A 23,067-nucleotide genomic window follows, 5' to 3' on the forward strand; every position below is an offset into this window, starting at 1 on the left:
CAGAGGGCTTAGGGCACTCGCCACAAGCGGATTTGTAGATGCCTGGTATGTGCTATTGTGTGTTTGTGTCTGTGTCAAATTAAAACAAAAATCTTCTTTTGAATCCCCGGAAATCCCACAAACCCTCAACACCCTATTGTTCTACCAAATATCACTTTCTGAGCTTTCTGCCTCGTCAGTATTCCCTCTATTCCTGCCTCCCCATCTATGTGTGGAATGAGTTTTGTTCCAGGCAGCAGTATAAAAGGGACCGTGTGCACACATGGATTCAGAATGGGGCCTTCCTGACTCAATCTGAGCGTGGTCTAAAGTTAACTGAGCAGACATCAAAAAACGTGTGTGCAGGCACACACCTTAGAGGAAACACTGTTCCATGCTCACACACTGCTATTCATTGCTAAATGCTCTGCTTCACTTACAGTATACTTAGGGCATTCGTACATGGCCCCCTCTTTCTTCCTCACAACAACCTTGTGAGGTAGGTTAGGCTGAGAGATGATGATTGTTGAAAGGTTGCCCAGTGAGATTCATGACTGAGAAGGTTTTGAACCTGGGCTTCCTGAGTCCTAGTCTAATATTCTTTTAACTATTATACCATGCTGCTGCATTCATTTACTCTACCGTATCCTGTTCTCCAGTGATTTAAAAGCCAGACATAGTAGTATGTGTCGTTATATTAAAGTTGTAGCTGAAAATGTGATTGTATTACAGGTTGTTAACAGTTTGAAATACATCTCAGCAGCTGCAGTGTATAAAATGGTGCCTTAGCGTTCATGTGCATCATCTATACACATGTGCACTAGGGTCAAGAGGCATTTACTTATCACTGAGAGACCTGGCTTTTGGAGGGTCTGAAGAGAAAGGTGAGCCTTGAGGAGTGAGAACTCTAGCAGTTTGCACCGGCAACATTTCCCCCTGAAAAGACAAAAATAGGGGACAGGTTTACTAGAGACAGGTAGCAGAAAACAGGGGCAGTTCGAGGGTATGTCTAGGCATAGATCCCTAAAGAAATCTCTCAGAAAACAACATATCAAGGAAAGGTCATAAAAGGAGTGATATCTAGTCCTGCCCTCTGATCCTTATTTTGCATTCCAGAGAGCTCTATTCCAAAGCAAAGAAGTGTGTGGGAAGGACCAGATGCCACCTTGTGTGGAAGGGGCAGTGCAACGAAGCAATGAATCAGCACCTTCAGTCAGCTAAGGGGATGGCTGTCCTTCAAAGTATATGCATATGTGGAAAGGTAGCTTTAAATAGCATTTGCTATAGTGAATCAGGTGTGGGAGTTCATTCCAGATTAAGCCAGGATGCAAGGATGTGATCTTTATTTGTGCTTGACTGACTTGTGTTCAACTAATTATGGATCCATCACCAGAGGTTTTAGATCACAGTAAAAATCTAACTGCTTCCACCTGCTGGATATGAAACTTGTCAAGGCTGTGAGTGGCCTTACGTGAGACCTGGGTTTGCAGGAAATAGCAATCAGATCTGGGCCACAGTAGAACCAAATAAACCAGGGCCAGAGAAGTCAAATAAGTGTCACTTGGGTAGGGAGAAGATTGAAACAGAGTCAGGGACGAAAGTGCTGGTTGAGGATGAGATGGTGGCCTACAGATAGGAAGGTGGAGGAGCAGGGGCGTAGCAAGACCTGCGGGGGTCAGGGGACATCTGGGCAGCCCCCCCCCCCAATTGCACATGCAAAGTGCCTGCCACTGCCATGGGGGTGAGGGGGGCTGCCTTGCTCAGCTCACCCCCCTGGAGACCAACAGATAGGAAATAGTGGCGGGGCAGGGGTGGTGGGATGGACTGCTTGGGGGCACCCTGATCCTCTGGGCCCAGGGACGTTTGTCCCTGCTTGTCCAATAGACGCTACGCCCATGTGGAGGAGTAATTAGTGAATGAAACAAGAAACAGCCGACAAGCTAGAAGCTCTGAGTAAAGAGCTCCACACTTCAGTGAAGGAACACAAGCATCAACAAGGAAGTCTGATTGACCTGTTGGTCAGTTAGGACTTTTGCTTCTGATGTTAGTCATTGAGGTTGTCCACATAACCGCCGGAGACCACTGTGAAGAGCTGCGGGAAGGCAGGAGCTAACCTACCTTCCCCAACAGTGGCCATCCCCCGCCACTGTGCCACACACCCACACAAGTGGTGGCGCAGCGACGGTGGGAGCTGCGAGTGGGAGGACCCCCCCCCCACATCCCAGGTTGCCCTGCGCTATGTGTGCTGCTACGCCTCTCCCCCCATTCACAGCTCACTGCCAGAAATTGTGGCAGGCCCAGGGGAAGCCTTTTAAGCCTGCGGTGACTGCCCAGATGTTCAGCTGCCGAGGTTAAGCGAACCGCAGTTTCGCTTAACCCTGGCTGAAAACCGGGTGGCAAAATGAGGCTAGTGCATTCTGGAGCAGCCGGGAGTCCTCCACTCCTGGCGCGCCAGGCGACACGAGCCGCTTGGGGTAACCCAGGTGGCCGTGTCATGAGAATAGCCTCACTCTTTATCCTGTTGCAGCTGAAGAATGCCCCAAGCTCAGATATAGGAGTGCAACTGCCCTGAGCTTTTTGGAGGGGCAGTACTGAAATTTTAGTAATTAATAAATAAAATAAAATAATTACCCTTATACCCTGAAGAGGGTTACAAGCTCATATAGCCCCGGACAGCAAATTCGGCCAGATCCTCTGAGATGTCCAGTCCTAGCCTTGCTACCCCTGACAGTCATACTTGGTTCTTTCGTCTTTTTTGCCAGCAGGAGGAACCACAGAGTGGCTGTCTGGGCTCACTCGTGATTCAGCCAGCGACGGTGGCAGCAGGTCTCTCCGTCCCTCACTGCCACTGGCTTGCCTTCTCTCCAAGCATGGAAGTGAAGGACGGAGAGACCTGCCACCGCCACGGGCTTAATGGTGCAGCAGACAGTGCAGACAGCTGCTCATCCTCTCCACACTGCCTCCCACTGGGTGTGCTGCACAAACAGCCAGTGGCAACGCCAGCATGCTCTGCCAAGAAGAGAACGTGGCTCCTGGGCAGCAGTGGGAGGGGCCGTGGGGGCACTGGCTCCTGCCAGAGGCGGCATGAGGAATGGGGGCAAGGTGGCATCTTGGCCTTGCCTCTAGCAGCAGAGAGGAACAAGCCACCACTGTCTGAAAATACAGCATTGCTTTTAGAAGTAATGTGGGAGCTGGACCTAAGGACCCACGTCAGTTGGTGCAACTCTGAATGCAAGGCACAAGATTACTATCAGCCTAGCTTCCTTTCACAGATTTATCTTTGTCTACAAGAGAGATGTTGAAAGTCTGGGTGCCAAGAAAAAGGTGTTGTGCCCTAGCACCATGTTGCCAACATATTGTGAGATGTACCCACATGGCACGAACTGCTTTTGAGGTGTTATTCCATGCTCCGTGGATACGACAGGGGATGCTGGGCGTCTTAGTTGGGCTCTTAAGGGAATGTCAACACAGAAGGTGGAATAAGGCAGGTACCTTGAAAAACCAGGCATCTTTTACGAATTGCATCTCCACATTGGTCTGTGGCAGGACGGACGCAGGCTAGGGACCAGCACAGGCTGACATACGTTCCTATGGTGGGCGAAGGCAGGGGAGGTTGGGTTGTGCATTTGTTTCATTGCATCATATTCCTGTTAAAAACTTCTGTACCGAAAGTGCTCTTGGAGAGTTCCATCTCGTAAGGATTCCCAGCTGTGCTTCTAGGGATGCGTGGCTTTTATGTGGGTGCTGATTCAGTCTTGGTGTAAAGTAAAGGACTCCGCTGTGACCCCCACCACCCCCACCCCGGCAAAGGACTGGAAGAAAGGACATCTCCTCACTGCCTGAAAGCTCGGCTTCCTGCATTGAAATCTTGCACACCGGCAGGGCCCTCCTCCAGTCTTCAAAGGCGGCGGCGGCTTCACTGAACACTCTGTTCAGGAGCAATTTGTTGCTGTGGAAATGCTCCTGACGTGCCAGATTCAGGGGGATCCCTGAGCATCAACGGAGACAGCCTGTCTGCCTGCAAATGCCCCTGATTAGTAGGCAGCACCAGCTAGGAGCATAAAAAGCTGGCAGCAGCCTTTGCTGTGCACTGTCAGCAGTCTGCAGTGACTGAACAGGCTTCCTCCTGCTTGTCCTAATGGCCAGCCTTCCTGTTAATGAGCCACAGGGGTAGCGCAGCCCTCTGCGTAGGGTCGGAGAGAGAAAGAGCCCTTTTTGCGGCATACTGATATGTGGGCAGGGTCTCCGTGTGATTCGAGCCCACAGGCTGGATCCTCCTCCCTCCCTGGCTGCAGAGCTGAAAACGATAAAGACAGAGGCATGAGCTCTAGGTGTTCTATGTTCTGAATCCCAACTTTAACCACCTAACGGCGCAGCGGGGAAGTAACTTGCCTAGGGAGCAAGAGGTTGCTGGTTCGAATCCCCAGACTATGGGAAACACCTCTATCGGGCAGCAGCAATAGAGGAAGATGCTGAAAGGCTTCATCTCATACTCGTGGGAGATGGCCATGGTAAACCCCTCCTGTATTCTACCAAAGACAACCACAGGGCCCTGTGGTTGCCAGGATTCAACACCAACTTGACGGCACAACTTTACCTTTTTACCAGACTGTTAATTTCTTCCTTTCTCCTCCTATACTGTGTCACACTCGGGATGGTGAAATACCCTAAGAGGATAGAGCTCTATGGGGAATTCTGTGCTGTGCTGAAGTGTGGGAGGCTTATAAAGCTTTTTCCTCTGTTTCCCTGCTAAGGACACACAGTTGCTTTTTGAATAGTCTGCTGTGGCTATTCAGCAGCTAGAGACTGCAAACGCCAAATATAACTCAAGTTAGAAAGACGCTTTCCTAGTCCATCCTTCTTTCTTACCCACCATTGGCATTATCACCCCCTTTCTTGTTGATCTTCGTTTTCAAAAAAGGTATCATATTTGTATCTTGCTATTCCTCTAACAAGCTCAAGGTGGCAAACATGGGCAGATCCGATTCTTATAACTGGGCTCTACTCATATTTGTTCAAATCATTATTTCTTAGTTTCTCCTAGTTCTGGGATTCTCAATGCTGGGCCCTCAGATGTTATTGGACTTCAGCTCCCATAATCCTCAGCCCCACTGATCTTTGGTTGGGGATTATGGGAGTTAAAGTCCAACAACATCTGGGGTCCAAATGTTGAGAATCCATGTCCTAGCTGGACTCGTTTCACCATATCTATGCTTAAAAAAAAAAAAAAATCTCCATCTTTTCAATATGTTTTGGTTGGACAATAATATTGGAATCCAGACTTTATGCAGGATTTTCACATTACATTTTGCTGCAATGTCTGATTCCCTGGCTTTGCTTGTGTCACTCTAGAATTCATTCAGCAGAACCACACAGTGCAAGTATTCCTGGACTAGACCCATAGAGCTAATGCTGACATCACACTTCCTTCCTGATGTTTGGCCTTTTCACATGATGTTTATGTTTGTAAGGCATACTGTGTGCAAATGGTGTCTTGAGACTCCTGCTTTTCACCTCCAGCAATCCAGATGATCACAGAATTCATGCTTTATGAAATGCTTCTCTTGTAGCTTGTGTTTGTGTTTGTTTGCATTGCGATCACAAACTTAGATTACTTAGATTAAACTACTCAGGTGGATGTCTTTAGTCTGCCTGTACAGTTTGTTCAGCTGCCAGAGTAGTTAATCTTGTGGAGTCTGTCTAAAGGTAAAGTGTGCCATCGAATTGGTGTCGACACCTGGGGACCACAGAGCCCTGTGGTTCTCTTTGGTGGACTACAGGAGGGGTTTACCATTGCTATCTCCCACGTAGTCTGAGATGATGCCTTTCAGCATCTTCCTATATCTCTGCTGCCAGATATAGATGATACATTCATTGATACATTAAAGTGTGTGGCAAAGTTTTCTTTTGCACAAATGATCTGACTTCCTTGGTGATGTATGGATAAGTACTTGAATCAAGCAGTTGGTATCCATGGCCAAATTCTGACCCATCCTCAAAACAGCAGGAACTTGAGGATTCTCTCATGCACAAAGCAAACATTCTCAACAGCCTTGAGGTTTAGATTCAGAGGCTATTTCAGTCTGATGATATGTTATTGACTGCACAGCATCATATTATTTCTTGTTTACACAGTCAGACAGGTGTTATTGACTGGTTTGTTTTATCCAGACATTGAGTCCTTCCCAAGGACCTGGGATGGCTGAATTTTATTGTCAGTGTTGTTGCTGTTGTTATAGATATCGTCGCAGAATATAGGCTGTTCCAAGTAAAGCTGCTTTTTGTAATTGGCTGATGGTGATTTCTGTGGCCCCAATGGTGTTGAGGTGCTCTTCAAGGTCTTTTGGAACTGCACCCAGGGCGCCAATTACCACTGGGATTATTTTGGTCTTTTTCTGCCACAGCCTTTCAATTTCAATTGGTAGATCTTTGTATTTGGTGATTTTTTCTATTTCTTTTTCTTCTATTCTGCTATCCCCTGGTATTGCTATGTTGATTATTTTAACTTGTTTTTCTTTCTTCTCTACAGTTATATCTGGTGCACAGCATCATATTATTATTATTATTGTTATTATTATTCAATTTCTATACTGCCCTTCCAAAAATGGCTCAGGGCGGTTTACACAGAAAAAATAACAAACAAATAAGATGGATCCCTGTCCCCAAAGGGCTCACAATCTAAAAAGAGACACAAGACAGACACCAGCAACAGTCACTGGAGGTACTGTGCTGGGGGTGGAGAGGGCCAGTTACTCTCCCCCTGCTAAATAAAGAGAATCACCACGTTAAAAGGTGCCTCTTTGCCAAGTTATGCGAGTGTTGGCAAAGGGTAAGGGAGACAGACAGATTGTCTTGTTTGGGGGTTACTGTCTGTTCTGGTACACCAGACTCCAATGCTTTTATCCTGGCATCCAGCGTTCTATCTCAGATGACTGCTCACCATCTTGAGCTCGGATGGGTTTAAAAGGGGCTTTGATAGATTCATGGTGGTCAGATATATCAATAGCCACTAGTCTGGTGGCTATAGGCCACCTCCAGCCTCAGAGGCAGGATGCCTCTCAATACTAGTTGCAGGGGAGCACAGCAGGAGAGAGGGCATGCCCTCAGCTCTTGCCTGTGGGCTTCCCAGAGGCATCTGGTGGGCCTCTGTGTGAAACAGGATGCTGGACTAGAGGGGTCTTGTCCCTGATCTAGAGGAATGTTCTTCTGTTCATCTCTGTCACCCACTGTAGATCTTAAGACTATAAGTTGAAATAAATTGGGCTTCAAGAAGTTCTGCTTTCACTCTTTAAAAAGTTTTGAAGTGTGCTCCTTCCATGGAGCTCATGTTAGAATTGGATGCTAGCTGGCATTAAAGCTAGTGCGTTGATACTATTGGGGAAAGGTAAATGAAAGGGCGAATTCAATTGCACATGTCAAGAAGTATGTGTGTTTTTGTGTTTTCCATTAGGAGCTTTAAAATATTCTGTAAAGGTTTTTAATTGCTGTTTTAATGGTTGTTTTATTTTGCCTTTATTGTATTTTTTTGTGTGTGACCTGCCTAGAGCCTTTGGAGTCAGACTGCATATAAATTAATTAAATAAATAAACAAGGCTGCGTGCAAATAAATTAAATAAATTAATTAATAAAAGAGAAAAAAAGGGATTTTACATTAAAAATTGAAGGTTCATTTTTCAGGAATCCTTATTCTTTGTTAAATCCTTATTCCTGTATACACACAGACCTTTAAACATTTTCAGATCCATAACTGTGAGCAAGACTGATCCTATGGGTATTTCTTTGGGACCTGGGACCTCTACCAGGAGGAGGGGTTCTGATTCTATAGGAAGACCAACAGGATGGGCCTCACCCTCTTGGCTGGTCATTTAGTTACAGCCTTCAGCTGTGTGGGTGGGACCTGCTAGTGAATAAGTGTTTCCCACACAGTTGGGAGAGTGTTTACAGGACATCTGATCCTTGGGGAGAGGAGAGCTGGTCTTGTGGTAGCAAGCATGACTTGTCCCCATAGCTAAGCAGGGTCCGCCCTGGTTGCATATGAATCGGAGACTGGATGTGTGAGCACTACAAGATATTCCCCTCAGGGGATGGGGCCACTCTGGGAAGAGCAGAAGGTTTCAAGTTCCCTCCCTGGCTTCACCAAGATAGGGCAGAGAGAGATTCCTGCCTGCAACCTTGGAGAAGTTGCTGCCAGTCTGTGAAGACAATACTGAGCTAGATAGACCAATGGTCTGACTCAGTATATGGCAGTTTCCTATGTTCCTATGTTGAGCAGTTGGATATGAAAAGGGGTGGGGTGAAAATTACTGAACTTAGTCATGGATATTGTGGAAGGGGAGAGTAAATGGGCTTCTCTTAATCTCCTTTACAAACAGCATAGTTAGAAGAGAAGCAGGGCTGCCTGAGACAAATAAAGATTGTATTAAACAACTCTACAAGGTGATTCTCACGGCCACAATGGGAGCTGTGCAGCTCCCGGCAGCAAACCTCAGTAAGTACCCCTCCTCTTAAACGAGGTTAGCAAAGCGAGTGCTCCGTTAATCTGCTTGGTCTGATTGTGAGATGCTGCAGCGTGGCTCTGTGCCATGGCAACTCACGAGGAGACCCCTGACTGGGAGGTTAATGTTGGAAATTCTCTCTGGTAAGAGATACCCTTCTATTAAGGCAGAGTGCACAGAGGAAAAGCACAGTGGAGTCTGCCCAGGCATGTGTGTTTGCTGAGAGCAAAAGAAACTTGGAGCCAGTTCATAGTTTCAGATCAATATGAGGAGTCTTTATTGGAGAACTCCATTCTAGATAGGAAAGTGGAGAGATAGGATCTTTAATCTAGCTAGCTAGCTGGATGCAGACAGATGTTGTCTGCATCTCTGTGCACACATGGTGCAAAGACAGGCAAGTGTGTGTGTGTGTGTGTGTGTGTGAGGGAGAAGAAGAGGAAGGAAGGGAGGGAGGCCGGATGGAAGTCCCTGAGAGTAGCAATCTACCTATCAAAGGGATAGTGTCAGAGCAGTAGAGAGGAGGAATGACCAATGTCTTGACCCCTCTAGCCCTCTGATTTACTCATCTGTCCTCCTCTGTTACTGAGGCATGAGGCAGCGCACAGTCCTTCCCTTCCAACAGTTAACGCAAGCCTCCTGGCCTCTGGGGTCTCCCCAGGATGCCCTATGTACCCGCGCAGAGCATCCTGGGACCCCCAGGGGCCAGGCGGCCCTGATCCCCACCGCCCCTCCTGGCTCTGTGACGGAGCCAGTAGTTGTGTGGGCAGCCGATCCGGCCACCCAGGGACAGCCCCCTGCCAAGCCGGGAGGGCTAAGCCCACTCTCCCTACAAAGCCCGGTCAGGCTCTTCACACTGCTCGTGTGGAGAGCCTCTACCTCTGGCTATCCTAGTCTTGGTGCCACAGTTAAATTTCTCGGTGCGGTGTGGCTCTTTGGTGCCTGGGGTTTGTCAAGCCCTGCCCTAGCACGCACTTCCTTACGTGAGCTTTGTCTGGTTTCCTGTGATTGTCCTTTCTGCTCTCTCTGCCTCCCCATTTTTTCCTACGCATCCCCGTTGCTGGTATCGGCATGTATTTCTGACAATGGCCTGCTTACGGTCTGCTCTCACTTCTCCTCCGGGGGAGAACAGCAGCTGCAGAAAGCGTAAGTGTAAGCTGGGGCGAGAAAGCACTAATGCCGGCCGCATGATGCACTCCGTTCTCATAGGAATTGCCCCGTGACTGAAATGTCTTCAGCAAGTCCAGTCTGGTGCTAGACAGAATGTGACTATGCCAGTGCTATTAGTTGACTCTTGCTTGATGGTGACTTCCACATCAGGGCTGCTGGGTCCTAGACTGTAAATAAAAAAAGTTGCAATCCAAAGACTCTACGAGGCTCTTCTCGCGACTGCTGGAAAGTGGGCTAAGGGAGCCCAGCCCACCTTCCAGCGGTCCTGAGAACCACCGGGTTTGCGGTTTGGCGGCGGCTAGCCCGCCTAAATACTCCTCCCCGTCGCAGAATGGCTCTGCACTGCAGCAACACACAAGTAGACCCATTAACAGGGGGCTACAACAAGCTTCCTGGTGTTGGGGGTCCCCCCAGAATATCCCGCCCACTTGTGTGGTGCATGCTGGGACTTCTGGGGGCCGGGTTGCCCCCGATCCCTGCCGCCCCAACCGGCCCCATGATGGAGCCAGTAATCATGTGGGTGGCCGATCGTGAGGGAGGGCGGCGTGCTTGTGTGCGGGGAGGGTGGGTCAGGCATCTGGAGGTCTAAAGTGTGGGCATCCCTGGGGAGGGCATGCCATGAAGTTGGCACCACCACAGAAAAGGCCCCGGCATATAACATTTTGGCTCCTGAACTGAATAATACAGACGGCCCCCTCTGCAATAAGAAGAGATTTATAGATTAAACGACTGGCAATTTTCTGCCCTTTAATGCGTTCCAGAACGTACCTCTGCAAGAATAAGAAAAACAATAAAACACCATCATTAAACCAACAGAAGCAAACTGTCAAAGAACAGATCAAAACCCACCATCTGTGCCAACAGGTCAGACGCTTGTCTCCAGAAATGCACCTAACAAAAACACAGCAAGGCAAGGCATGCCCTCCAAAGTTTCGACGGAGGGAAATGCATGTTTTTGATAGCTGTTGCCAAGCCAGGATGAATCAGGAAAGGCTCTGTCTTTTAGAGGGTGGCCTTACTCAATTTCTTAGGCACTGGCAAAGCTGAGACTCAGAGAACTCTTCTGAGTGGAGGATGAATGAAGTCAGGGCGATGTCCTGAGTTTTGGTGGGGATGCTGGTTCAAGTTCTCCTAGTATGGGTGGGTCCCAGTAGCTTCAGACTCTGGATCTTAGGTCTGGATCATCTGGGGCAGGGTTTCTTAACCTTGGGCCCCCAGGTGTTGTTGGACTACAACTCCCAGAATCCCAGCCACAAAGGCCGTGTCTGGGGATTCTGGGAGTTGTAGTCCAACAACATCTGGGGGCCCAAGGTTAAGAAACCCTGATCTGGGGCATGGATCTTGTGTTCTTTCTACTCTGTCTCATCCCCTGAACTTTCCACCTTATCCTTCAATTGCTCCCCACTCCCGGATCTAGGGCAATGACACAGAGTGAAAGTCTTGCTCCTTGTTGAAGGCATTCTAAAGTTGTGCTGGCATTTTGATCCGTGCTTTATTGGTAGATCTTGATGAACGGCAGGGGAGCTCATGGGAAGAAGTCATCCCTGAGATGCTTAGGATACAGAACTGAGTGCTCTGTTGTTGGTGAGACTGTGGCATGCATATGGTGATTCTACACAGTCTCAATTACACATTTGAGAGGTAATGATTTCTTCCAAGCAAACCGCTCATTCCTGGCTTGAGGCAAACTTTGGTGGGCTTTTGCTTCGGAAGCAAGTTGCAGGCATCTCTAAGTTGCCTGTAGTTGGCTCTAGGCCAGGAGGCTCGAATTTGGCTCTAGGCCAGGCCTGCTCAACCTAGGCACCCCCCCAGCTGTTTTTGAACTACTACTCCCATAATCCCCTGCCAATAGCCAGTGATTATGGGAAATTGTAGGCCAACATCTGCAAGAGGACTGAAGTTGAGCAACCCTGCTCTAGGCAAAACCTTTGTCCTCTAGGTGTTTCAGAGCTTCTCTGTGTGCCTGCACAGAAGCCCTGGGAAATGGACATAGTCACTATGCTCCTTCTTCACTCCCTGATTCTGTAGATTCCTCCCTGTTCTGCTTTTCACTTTTGGACATTCAGTCTCAGTGCTTCTCACAGTGTGTGTGGGGGGGGGGGGCGGGGGGAATGGACTGTACCTTTGTTCATAACCAAACAGCAGTAATTCTATCTCACAGTTCTGTCAGCGCCCTTCAGACTTGCAGCCAGCGATCGAGGCCCCCCTGGGTTTCATCCTGGTCATAGCTGGCTAATTGCAGCCAGCTGTCAGGTGGACGAATGTCTGCTGTGTATTAATTGCAAGGACACATAATTTCGTTGGTAGGTTTGCCAGATCAGAGACATTTTGGGGCTGTGGTATTTGAAATAGAGACGTCCATTCCATTCTGTGGGATTCTGGTGTTCTGGAGGAACGGATGAGCCTTTGCAAGAACGTGACTCTTTTTATTGGTAACCTAATAGCATTCAAACCAGACCATTAGTGGTTGAAAGCCTATGGCAAGAAACATAGGTATCCAATCTTCCTTTTGCTTCTTGCGGCTTGTGGGGTGTGAGGTTGGACTTTGTATTTTAGTTTCTATGGCTAGAAATATGTTCCGTCCCAAGTTTAGAGTCCTAAGTACACCATTAGTTTAAGCAACCTCTATTCTTTACCCACTGCAGGCTTAATGCTTTGCTGTGGGTCTGTAGGAACAGAAGATGCTGACTTACACCAATGCTCCGCCTAGCCCAGTATTATCTATGCTGACTGGCAGTGGCTGCTTCTCCAAGGTTTCAGGCATGAGTCTTTCCCAGCTGTACCTGGAGATGCCAGGGATTGAACTTGGGACCTTCTGCATGCAAAGCAGATGCTCTGCCATTGCGCCATGAGTCCATATCCAAAGGTGGCATATATGGGTCTCCCATCCAGGCACTGGCCACATCAAGACCTGCTTAGCTTCATCAAGGTGGCTGTGTAGTGTGCCCTAAGACCTTGTTCTGGGACCCATGGTGTTGTAGGGGAGGGAGTTCCCAAGTGGATGTAATTGCATACCTTTTTGTTGTTGCTGTTGTTGTAAACTGCTCAGAGACGTAGGTTTTGGGCGGTATAGAGATATGTTCAGAACAATGTACATAAATAAATAAATAAATAAATTTTGAGTGGGCTTGAAGGGCTGATGGGAGTTAGGCTTGTAGTGAGGAACAGGCTTATTTCCAGCATCTTTCTGCATATGGATTTCATTTTCAATTGAGCCAGCATAGCATAGTGGTTAGAGTGTTGGACTAGGACTGGGAAGACCCGAGTTTGAATCCCCATTCAACCATGAAACTCACTGGGTGACCCTGGGCCAGTCATCTCTCAGCCTAACCTACCTGACAGGGGGTTGTTGTGAGGATAAAAATAACCATGTACATTGTTCTGAGCTCCTTGGAAGAAGAGCAGGGTATAAATGTTAAAACTTATAAATAAATAAAAGACTGTGCTGATAGAAGGTGTGGTCCAGTGGGTATGTGTTGACCATTGTGTTGAGAGGACTGTGTTCAGATTCATAAAGTAGTGGGCTTGGAAGCTCCAAAGTGTATTATTTTCTCTCTACTATACAAATATTTATATAACACTTTTCAACAAAAGTTTCCAAAGCAGTTTACCTAGAGAAATGAATGAATGAATGAATGAATGAATGAATGAATGAATGAAATGACTCCCTGTCCCCAAAGGGCTCACAATCTATAAAAGAAGCATAGGACAGACACCAGCAACAGCCACTGGAGGGATGCTGTGCTGGGGCTGGATAGGGTCAGTTGCTCTCCTGCTGCTAAATAGAGAGAATCGCCACTTTAAAAAGGTGCCTCTTTTCTCTGTTAGCAAGTTCAGTCCCTTGGCCTGAACTTGGGGCAAACACAGATGTGTTTCCCCCACTGAAGCTTCAAAGGGGGGAAATACTATGTACAGCACTGATTGGCTGGAATCCATGTCATAATTTATTTTCAGAAGCGTCTAAAAATTGAAGTCAGTGTGGCCTTCATAATGAGTTTTCTGTGAGGACAAGCAAGGCAAAGATGGTAAAGTTCTTTATAGAAAGAAAGTGGTGTATGAATTAGGAAGAGCACTTTTTCTTTCTTTCTGGGGGAATACGGGTCTTAAAAGAGAATTTTAGGTTTTAGGAACAATCGGAGAGCACCCCCCATTGTGACAGATACAGAGAGAACAGGAAGAACAAGGGCTGTGAGCAGGGCATGTGCAAGAGACAAAAGCTTCCATCTGGATGCCACAGTGATGCGAAGGAACAGGATGCTCAATGGCTTATACTTCCTGCTCTCTGCTTGTGTTGTGCTCGCCGTAAGGAGGCTCACCTGGTACTGAATTTGCTTTCCTTTTGCTGTCAGGTGAAGTCCTTTTTATTTGTCTTTGGATTGTCTTCAGTTACGACTTCTTGTTTTCATTCTGCCAACGGTGTGTTAATACGTTTTTGAGTGCTGTGTTTTTAACTATTGCAAAATGCCCCGAGAGGTTTTTAATTTGAAGGATGGGTTAAACATGTAATGAAATAAATATAGATTCTAGAAGTTCTGCTACCCAGGCATCAACCACAGGTAAAGACTATCCCGGGAATATCTGGATCTCAGCTCATGAAAGTCTACTTCATGGAAGTGAAAATGTGGAAGCAAAATCCCCCTCAGGGGATGGAGCCGCTCTGGGAAGAGCAGAAGGTTTCAAGTTCCCTCCCTGGCTTCTCCAAGATAGGGCTGAGAGAGATTCCTGCCTGCAACCTTGGAGAACCTGCTGCCAGTCTGTGAAGACAATACTGAGCTAGATAGACCAATGGTCTTACTCAGTATATGGCAGCTTCCTGTGCTCTTAAATCCTGTCTGATGTGCTTGTATTACTAAAGCAAGCTTTGCATTCAGAGTAGGGTTGCCATATTCTGGTTTCCAAATCTGGGTGCCTAATTTGCATATTATGTAAATTGGCTGGAAAATCATTTCTGAGCAGAATAGTGACTGCATATTTTGCTCCATAACTCTGCTTCTACAAGGGCTAGAGCTTAGCCTTTAAAAAAAAAATGAAATCTGAAATCTGGGAGAATCTTGGTGGGCTAAACAAGCTGGATGAGATGCCAGAGAATATCACTAGGTAGTCTTTTGTTTTTTTTCCTATGTAGGTTTCACAGTCAGATCCTGTGCATGTATACTTGGATTCCCACTGTGTTCAAAGGAACTTAATAGTGCGCATAGAGGTTGGACTTGTTCAGGGACTAAGGAATAAAAGCCACATTCAACTTTCTGGCTGTTTGCAGAGAGAGTTAGATAGCTCTTACCAGACATTCAGTGGGTTCACCCATTTTCTTCAAGGCCTGATTGTTTTCAGCTAAGTTCTGACTCAGACCAGGGGGTGGCTCATAAACATGGCATAAATGGCACTGCATGTACTCTTCATCAAGGAAGTTCCAGTGCCCTGTTTGGAATAAATTATGCAGATGTACAAATTAACTCAAGTATTGCAGTGATGTTAAGGAGATATTAACAGAAATTTGGATATGGTTGGTAGGTTGTTGGGTTTTTTTTAGCTGGGGTTCAGGGTGTGCTCTGCTGGGTGTAGGTGGTTAGAGGTGGTTGCATGGGCCTTAGCAGTCCTCTCTACTTTGTCCCTTTGTCAAGCGTTGCTTGACTCAAGGTGATCAATACCTTGTGTGAACGGTATAGAGGGCAAAGGCATGGTGTAGTGCAGTTCTATAGCTTGGGTCTCCTGAGGATGGAGATAGGTGTATATCTTGAGCAGGGACTCCTCACCCCCTTTTGGACTATTTTATGTGCCTTTCTTATGAACTTCAATATGGCTGACAAATAATATTAAAATTAGAGTTTTTCTTTATACTACTGGGCAGAGTGATAATTAGCTGGCGCTGCTGCTACTGCGGCTACTATTGATATATTGCTTTTCAACAGAAGTTCTCAAAGCGGTTTACATAGGAAAAGTAAATAAAATAAGATGGTATGCTGTCCCCAAAGGGCTCACAATCTAAAAAGAAATATAAGGTAGACACCAGCAACAGCCACTGGAGGAATGCTGTGCTGCAGTTGGATAGGGCCAGTTGCTCTCCCTCTACTAAATATAAGAGAATCACCACTTTAGAAGGTGCCTCAGTCATGAAGTGTTGCTTCTCCTACCTCCCCCTACAGCTGTGGCCATGGCACTTATACAGTTTGTTTATTCAGACCATTGTTCACCAGCAAACCAGATCTGAAAACCACAATTTGATTGTGGCTTCCAATTCTGGTTTGCACAATTCATAGTTTGTCCAGCTTGGATGCAAGCAGGGAGAAGGAAAGAGGGAGCGTGTAAGTGCAAGGCTCGCTTGCATGTTTGGAACATAGGAACATAGGAAGCTGCCATATACTGAGACAGACCATTGGTCTATCTAGCTCAGTATTGTCTTCACAGCCTGGCAGTGGCTTCTCCAAGGTTGCAGGCAGGAATCTCTCTCAGCCCTATCTTGGAGATGCCAGGGAGGGAACCTGGAACCTTCTGCTCTTCCCAGAGCGGCTCCATCCCCTGAGGGGAATATCTTCCAGTGCTCACAACACATCAAGTCTCCCATTCAGATGCAACAAGGGCAGACTCTGCTTAGCTAAGGGGACAAGTCATGTTTGCTACCACAAGACCAGCTCTCCTCTCTCTCATATTGCCAAATGGGTGGTTTGGCATTGTATCCAAATCCGTTCAGTTGGGCAGTCTCCCATCTAGAGTGTATGTAGTTCCTTGAATGGCAATCTTATTTTTCCAACTTAAAAACCCCCGCTTGTTTACAAAGAAAGCAGCAAGGTAGTTCTAGTACAGAATGTAAAGAACACAGTACGATTAATGCTCTGTATCTCTGTTATTTGTAGATATCTGTGCACTCCTTTTTAAGAGCACCCTTCGGTGACTAGGTGTTGCAGGAAGGTTAAAAAGGCAGGTCCTACCCACAGGCTTCCAGTCTAAACACTTGTCTGCAGAGGTGGTAATAATAGAGTGGAGCACTATTATTCCAATTTGTGGAGTCACAAAAGTCAGATTGCTATGTAGAAAGGTAAAGCTGTGCTTCTGCCTCAAAGAGGGCAACAGCCATCTCAACACCCTGCGGCAGGAATACCATGTGTTAAAATTTGTGTTGCACAAAGAATATTGTGTCTGCCGGACCTACTACCAGTCGGCTGCATCAACAGAAGGTCTTAAATGCTAGAGGAAATTAAAAAAGATCTCTCTATTCACCTTCTCCAGCCTATTCATAATTTCATAAGCCTCTGTCATGTCCCCTTACTCATCATATTTTTTCTGAATGGAAAAGCCCCCACGTATCATTGTAGAATTAAAGAGAAGAGAGAGGGAGATGATAGAAGCTGGATTTTTGAAAGGAATTTTTTCAACCGCAGTGTTTCGTTAAGGTGATTTATATTTTTCTTACTTAGATAAACTTACTAAAATATTACTATTTTGTCAGATATCTGTTTGTGTTGGCTAAATCTGCTGAGTAAATTCTAAAACCATCCAGGCTCTTCTTATAACCTTATCCTTATTGCTGCTTCTTATTGCCCTGGGAAGCTGGAAGATTTGATCTTCTAGTGGTAATTAGGGCCAAATTACATGTGATGTGATTAGATTCTCAATGCCTCCCCCCCACCATCACCACCCCCAGCCTTGAAAACAGTTGTGGGAAGGTATGTAATTCAGGGCCACAGTGCAGGGTGTGTGTGTGTGTGTGTGTGTGTGTGTGTGTGTGTGTGTGTGTGTGCAGTTTATCACTTTCCCCCATGATATTTTCTGCCTCAAAAGCTGATATTAGGAGAGGAACAGGGAAATTGACAGGTACCTTCTGGGTCCCTGTCTTTCCCCCCAGTGGGTCTAAAAGTGGTTTTGGCGGGGTGGGAGGACAATTTTCCTTCAGGAAAATTGGAGGGGGAAAGGATTAAACCCCTTCCCCAAACCCCAATCCAAATCTACACGCTAACAGCTGCTGTTAAACAAAAACCCTGTCAGATGTTATATTGAACTTCTGTATGAGTGTCTCTAGGTACAGATCTGTACACAGATACAGTTACTCACTTGTTATGTTGAACACAAGTACGGCAGTACACCCCTTTCTACGCCATGCATTTCGGGGCCTATACCCAGGTTCACTTTTAAAATGAATGCAGGTATAGTCATTCACACAAAATCATGTACGAGTGTACAGACAGGTGAAGACAGGTACAACATAATGTCTGAACAGATCTAAAGACATCAGGGAGACAGGATCCTGGTATTTCCCTGTCACTTGTAGCTAGGCCTTAGCAATGCAATCCTTCCTAGAAGTAAGATGCTACTGAAATTGGTTGGACTTCCTTTTGAATAAGCGTCTTTAGGATTGGGGTCAGCCAGAGAAATGCCAATCTCTCTGAGATTTTAGCAGAAAAAGTACTAAGGCAAATGTGCTTGGAATTCACTGACTTTCATGGCATACTAAAAGGATGCTTGCTCTTCATTTTGTCTCCAGATCACCAGAAGTTGGAGCGAGAAGCTCGAATCTGCCGTCTCCTGAAGCATTCCAACATTGGTGAGTGTCTCTCCTGGGCTGGATCCGTACGGGTGGGAGGGTTCTTCGCTTTAAAGATCGGTTGGAAATTCTTGCCTCTCTTGTGTGTTTCCTGGGAGGGCTGAGAGTATTGCTGATATCTGGGTTATCACCCAGGTTGAGAAGGCATTTGTTCAGAATCTGTTCCAGCAGATCTGTTCTTGTTTGTGTACTTGTGCATGTGGTACATGCAATCCTTTGCGGTCTTTAATTTTATAAGTGCTTCAGGGCTCTACATCCCAGAATTCTGCATTAATAAAACCACAGCTCAGATCCTGCAATGGGGATTAATCTGTGGTCAGCATCTAATTTTTTGAGAGAGGGAATGGTGCAATATCCAGTCTGGCAAGTCCGTCCACCAGCTACAACTCCACTCCTGCTGTCAGCCTCTACACTGCAATGACATAATTCAAATGTGCATCTTTTCACACACATTGCATGCTTTCTCCTGTGGAAAGTGTGTTGGTTTTGCTTTCTTGGTTCCGAGGACTATTTTGACATGGCAATGGCATCTTTGTGAAACTCCCCAAAGTGGCCATGATAGTGCAGAGGCAAAGCAAAGAGGGTGAGGTGGCGAGCACTGAGTTTGTTCCATGTGTCTGTGAATGTGTTGGATGAGCATGGAATCTGACAGCTGTGGAACGTGATCTTTGGGACAGCTTTCCAAACTCTCCGAATGGGGTGGGAGCTCGATTGTGAAGCAGCTGCTTGGCATGCAGTGGGTCCCAGGTTTGCCCAAGATCCTGGGCATCTCCAGGTAGGGGTAGGAAATACCTGTCTGAAAGCTTAGAGAGCCAGTGCCAGTCTGTGTAAATAATACTGAGCTAGATGAACCCACTCAGCCACCTAATGGCGCAGCAGGGAAATGACTTGATTAGCAAGGCAGGGGTTGCCGGTTCGAGTCCCTGCTGGTATGTTTCCGAGACTGTGGGAAACACCTCTATCGGGCAGCAGCAATATAGGAAGATGCTGAAAGGCATCATCTCATACTGATACTGAAGATGCTGAAAGGCATCATCTCATACATAAGCCCCTCCTGTATTCTGCCAAAGACAACCATGGGGCTCTGTGGTTGCCACGAGTTGCACCAACTCGACAACAACTTTACCTTTACTGTAACAGGTAGAGGAAGGACTTCAAATTCCTCTGTATATGATGACAGGCTTTCAACAGCTTGGGATTAGCCCCACTTTAAGTGCATCATAAGAAGCCTTGGCTGCCCTGCCTCATATTGTGGTAACATTTGTTAGACACCTTTGTCACTTATAGGCTCCCTGCATGGTAGGAGAGCTAGTCTGGTGGCAGCAAGCATGACTTGTCCCCTTTGCTAAGCAGGACCCTCCCTGGTTGCATATGAATGGGAAACTACATGTGTGAGCACTAAAGTTTTCATGTGCAGTGTTGACTCTCTCTTGTCCTGGAAATGTCACGGGGCAAATTGTGACTTGAGGAAGGGAAGAAAAGGTGCTTTGGGTGCGGTCAGATTGGTTTTTGCACTTTCCCCTAGGCAAATTGACTCCAACCGTGTCTCCTTATCCATGTGGTAAAATCAGGGTGCAGGCATTCCCCTTTGCTAATCCAGAACAAGGAGCCCTAATATATTTGCTAAGGATCTTTCTGATCCACTGAACAAAATCAGGATGCAGAGGGTCCCCTATAGTGGTTAGAAATGTAAATGCAAGAGGCTCAAGGCTTACTAATGCCCTTCCTCACAGACACCATCTTGCAGCCCATCAGGCACTGCCCTTTAATGGCTAACTTATTAGGAACATGCTTGGCTTCAGTGGTCAAAAACTCCTCAGAGTCGCTCCCCCCTGAGCAGAGTCTGACATTCCCAGCTGAGATGTAACAGGCGCCATGTAAGGTAAGGTCTTGGAGGCTCTGCCTTTGTGAAATTTCATCAGGTCCCAGAACAAATCGACTCACGGAGGCACTATACCTCTATGTGTGTAATATTCGGTGATTTTTTTAAATCCCGGAGACGTCAGGAAAAGCACTTTCAGCAGCAGGGAACTCCGTGTCCTGAGGCATTCATCATGACAAGCTCCCCACCCTCACTACTCACCTAACTGCAGTATTTTTTTTTTTAAAAAATATGTATTTACATTCATACCCTGTCTCTCTCATTCAGCCCAAACCTCTCACAAACCCGAATTCACCCTTAGAGAACATTAGAAACCCACTGCAACTGCTAATGACAGCAAGGATGGTAAAAAGGGAGGGTTCCCCCCCCCCGCCCCAGAAGCATCACATTAGGCAGGTTTTTCCTTCTAAAAGTGGCCAATTAAAACTTTATGGCACCCTCCCCCCGCTTCTCTCCAGTATGCACAGTCTGTTTATGCCAGTTATTTTGAATCCTTTTTTTTTTGTTCTTTTAAAAATCTTCCTCTGCCCCCCTCCCGAAGTACATTAGTTTCTATGGAAACGAATGTCGTCATGGGTACCTTCTAGGTGGGTTTAGAGACAGCCACAAGTGCAAAAGAAAAATCAGTTTATTATATAATGGAACTGGAAACAGATGCCACTGTTTGGGGAAACTTGGTATACGGGTGGTACATGGATTTTGCAGTGGGGTGTTTGCAAGAGGGGGTGCATCCATCTGCACATTTTGCTCTCCAGTCCATAATGTGAGGAACTTGTGCCTTGAAGCTGTAATTACTCAAAGGGGTTTAAGTGAATGAGCCATAAATAATCCGCTGAAATTCAGTAGTCTGGTCACCTTATTCTTTGAAGGTCCCAAAGTCAAGGTACTTAAGGAGGTGCAAACAGTTGCTAGGAGGTGTGACAACTCCCCTCTGGTCCCTTACAAAGATTATGTAAGGCTGTATGTGACTTGGTTTTCCCATTGATCGGTTGTGCTGAGTAACAGTGGGGCAAAGGTCTATCTTCTGCTAACCTATTCCTTTAGTCCATGTGGTGTGACTCCCTCTTTTTCCTTGCACAGACGTAAATCAATTATGAAAGGGCTGGATTTAGAGGGTTCAGGCTTAGATTGCCGTGTGTGGGTTTCTGAACTGGGAGTGGGGTATTTTCTGAACCCCTCATTCTGAAATTTGCTGCCATCTTTACATCCTGTTCTACATCCTTGGTTCCCTCTACATCCTTGGGTCCCACCAAGGCACAGGTCCAGGAGGGAGACTGACCGTTCCAAGGGGAAAGGGATCAAGACCTCAGCTAGCTGTGATGAGCAGGAACACACAAGAGCTGGATTTAGCAACCTATGAGGAATGTTGCTCCAGCAACTGCTTGGAGCAGACTGTGAATTTTTATGGCTGTTGCCCAGGCAAAGCGAATAGGTCCTGCCCCTTCCTAGGAAGGCTCTGTTGCCTAAAGGGGTTCTTTTTTAAAAAAGCACTGACTCTGGGACCTGTACTAGGCTGGCAGATCCTCTCCAGAGCTGGTCTGGAGAGGAGAGCTGAGAAACTATGAGGATGTAGCCTGATGTAGATTTGCTTGCAAAACAGAGGCTGTGAACATGGCCCAACCGAATTTAGCAAAGCTGTATGGCACCATGCCATGGAAGAACTGAAATCTTGCCCTTCAGCATGAGAGGAGAGCTGGTCTTGTGGTAGCAAGCATGACTTGTCCCCTTAGCTAAGCAGGGTCTGCTCTGGTTGCATATGGATGGGAGACTTGATGTGTGAACACTGTAAGATATTCCCCTCAGGGGATGAAGCCGCTCTGGGAAGAGCAGAAGGTTCCAAGTTCCTTCCCTGGGATCTCCAAGATAGGGCTAAGAGAGATTCCTGCCTGCAGTCTTGAAGATGCCACAGCCAGTTTGGGTAGACAATACTGAGCTAGATGGACCTACTCAGTATATGGCAGCTTCTTATATTCCTAGGGAAGTCCTCTGGATGAAGGCAAGCTGAGTCCTCAGGTCGTGGCAGAGATGTTGACTCATGACCCCCTGGTTTTCCTGATGTGGAGTCAGAGCTGTGGCTGGGAGACTGCCCTGCCCTCCAAGTTTTTACGAACAAGTAAAAATTGTTTTCAGTTGTCATATTGAGATGTAATGGAGAGCAACTAAGGTGGTAAAACCTGGCCCTGCTACTTTTTGTGGCACATCCCTAAACTTTTAGGCTTGCTAGGGGCTGGTGTGTGTGTGTTTGGGGGGGGGGGTCCTAGCAGCAAGGGTTCTCTGGGTGGTAGGGTCCTCCCTTGAACTGTCCTCCAATTGGGAATGGTGGTCTCAAATCTGTGGTCATGATATATTACCTCAGACCTGATTTTAACTGAGGTGATGAAGTCCTCAATCAAGGGCTGCATCTCTTTGAATGTTACATGTGGGGGTTTGTTTGAAAGCATCAGCATGAAAACTGAGCCCCACTCTCTTACTACAGCAGACAAAAGACTGCTTGTCAAACCTGTCTAATCTGTGCATGTTTTATTTGGGACTTGATTGTCATGTGCGGGAGCTTTCCAATGAAGAATGAGGGCTATTCACCACCTCAGTTAAATGCATTTGAGAAGCGTGGCATTGTCTTTTTGACTTAGATAAATTCAGTAGGAGGAATTTCTAGAGAACTCTTGTTTCCACCTTCTTAAGAAATACTTGCCTTGTAGCTTACACGCTCAGTAGTTTGCCACTTGAACACTCCAACATTTTCTCATTAGCTGGTATTACATTCATGATCTTCTAGGAGTGCAGTGGCTGCACTACATTTGGGCTCCTGTTTTAGAAGGACTCTGAATACTGAAGGTCCAACAGTGCCATTAATTTTTACACAAATTTGGTAGAGTCACAAAAGTCAGGCAAATTTCCCTGTGGTCCTTTGGGAGGAAAAGAGATATTGATTAGGTGCCGTCAAGTCGGTGTCGACTCTTAGCGACCACATAGATAGATTCTCTCCAGCATGATCTGTCTTCAACTTG

The 23,067-nt window shown here is 46.6% G+C and overlaps 1 protein-coding gene across 27 annotated transcripts in view; it reads left to right on the forward strand.

Moving 5' to 3' along the window:
* Positions 1-23,067, forward strand: part of CAMK2B (calcium/calmodulin dependent protein kinase II beta) — a 214,985-nt gene that overhangs the window by 82,735 nt on the left and 109,183 nt on the right. For all 27 annotated transcript variants that reach the window (XM_053269266.1, XM_053269273.1, XM_053269269.1 and 24 more), the window contains exon 3: positions 18,118-18,177. In XM_053269266.1, the coding sequence (XP_053125241.1) occupies positions 18,118-18,177 (60 nt within the window). The remainder of the gene's footprint in view (positions 1-18,117; positions 18,178-23,067) is intronic.

This window comes from Hemicordylus capensis, chromosome 8, assembly GCF_027244095.1.
Source record: "Hemicordylus capensis ecotype Gifberg chromosome 8, rHemCap1.1.pri, whole genome shotgun sequence".
NCBI classification, from domain to species: domain Eukaryota; kingdom Metazoa; phylum Chordata; class Lepidosauria; order Squamata; family Cordylidae; genus Hemicordylus; species Hemicordylus capensis.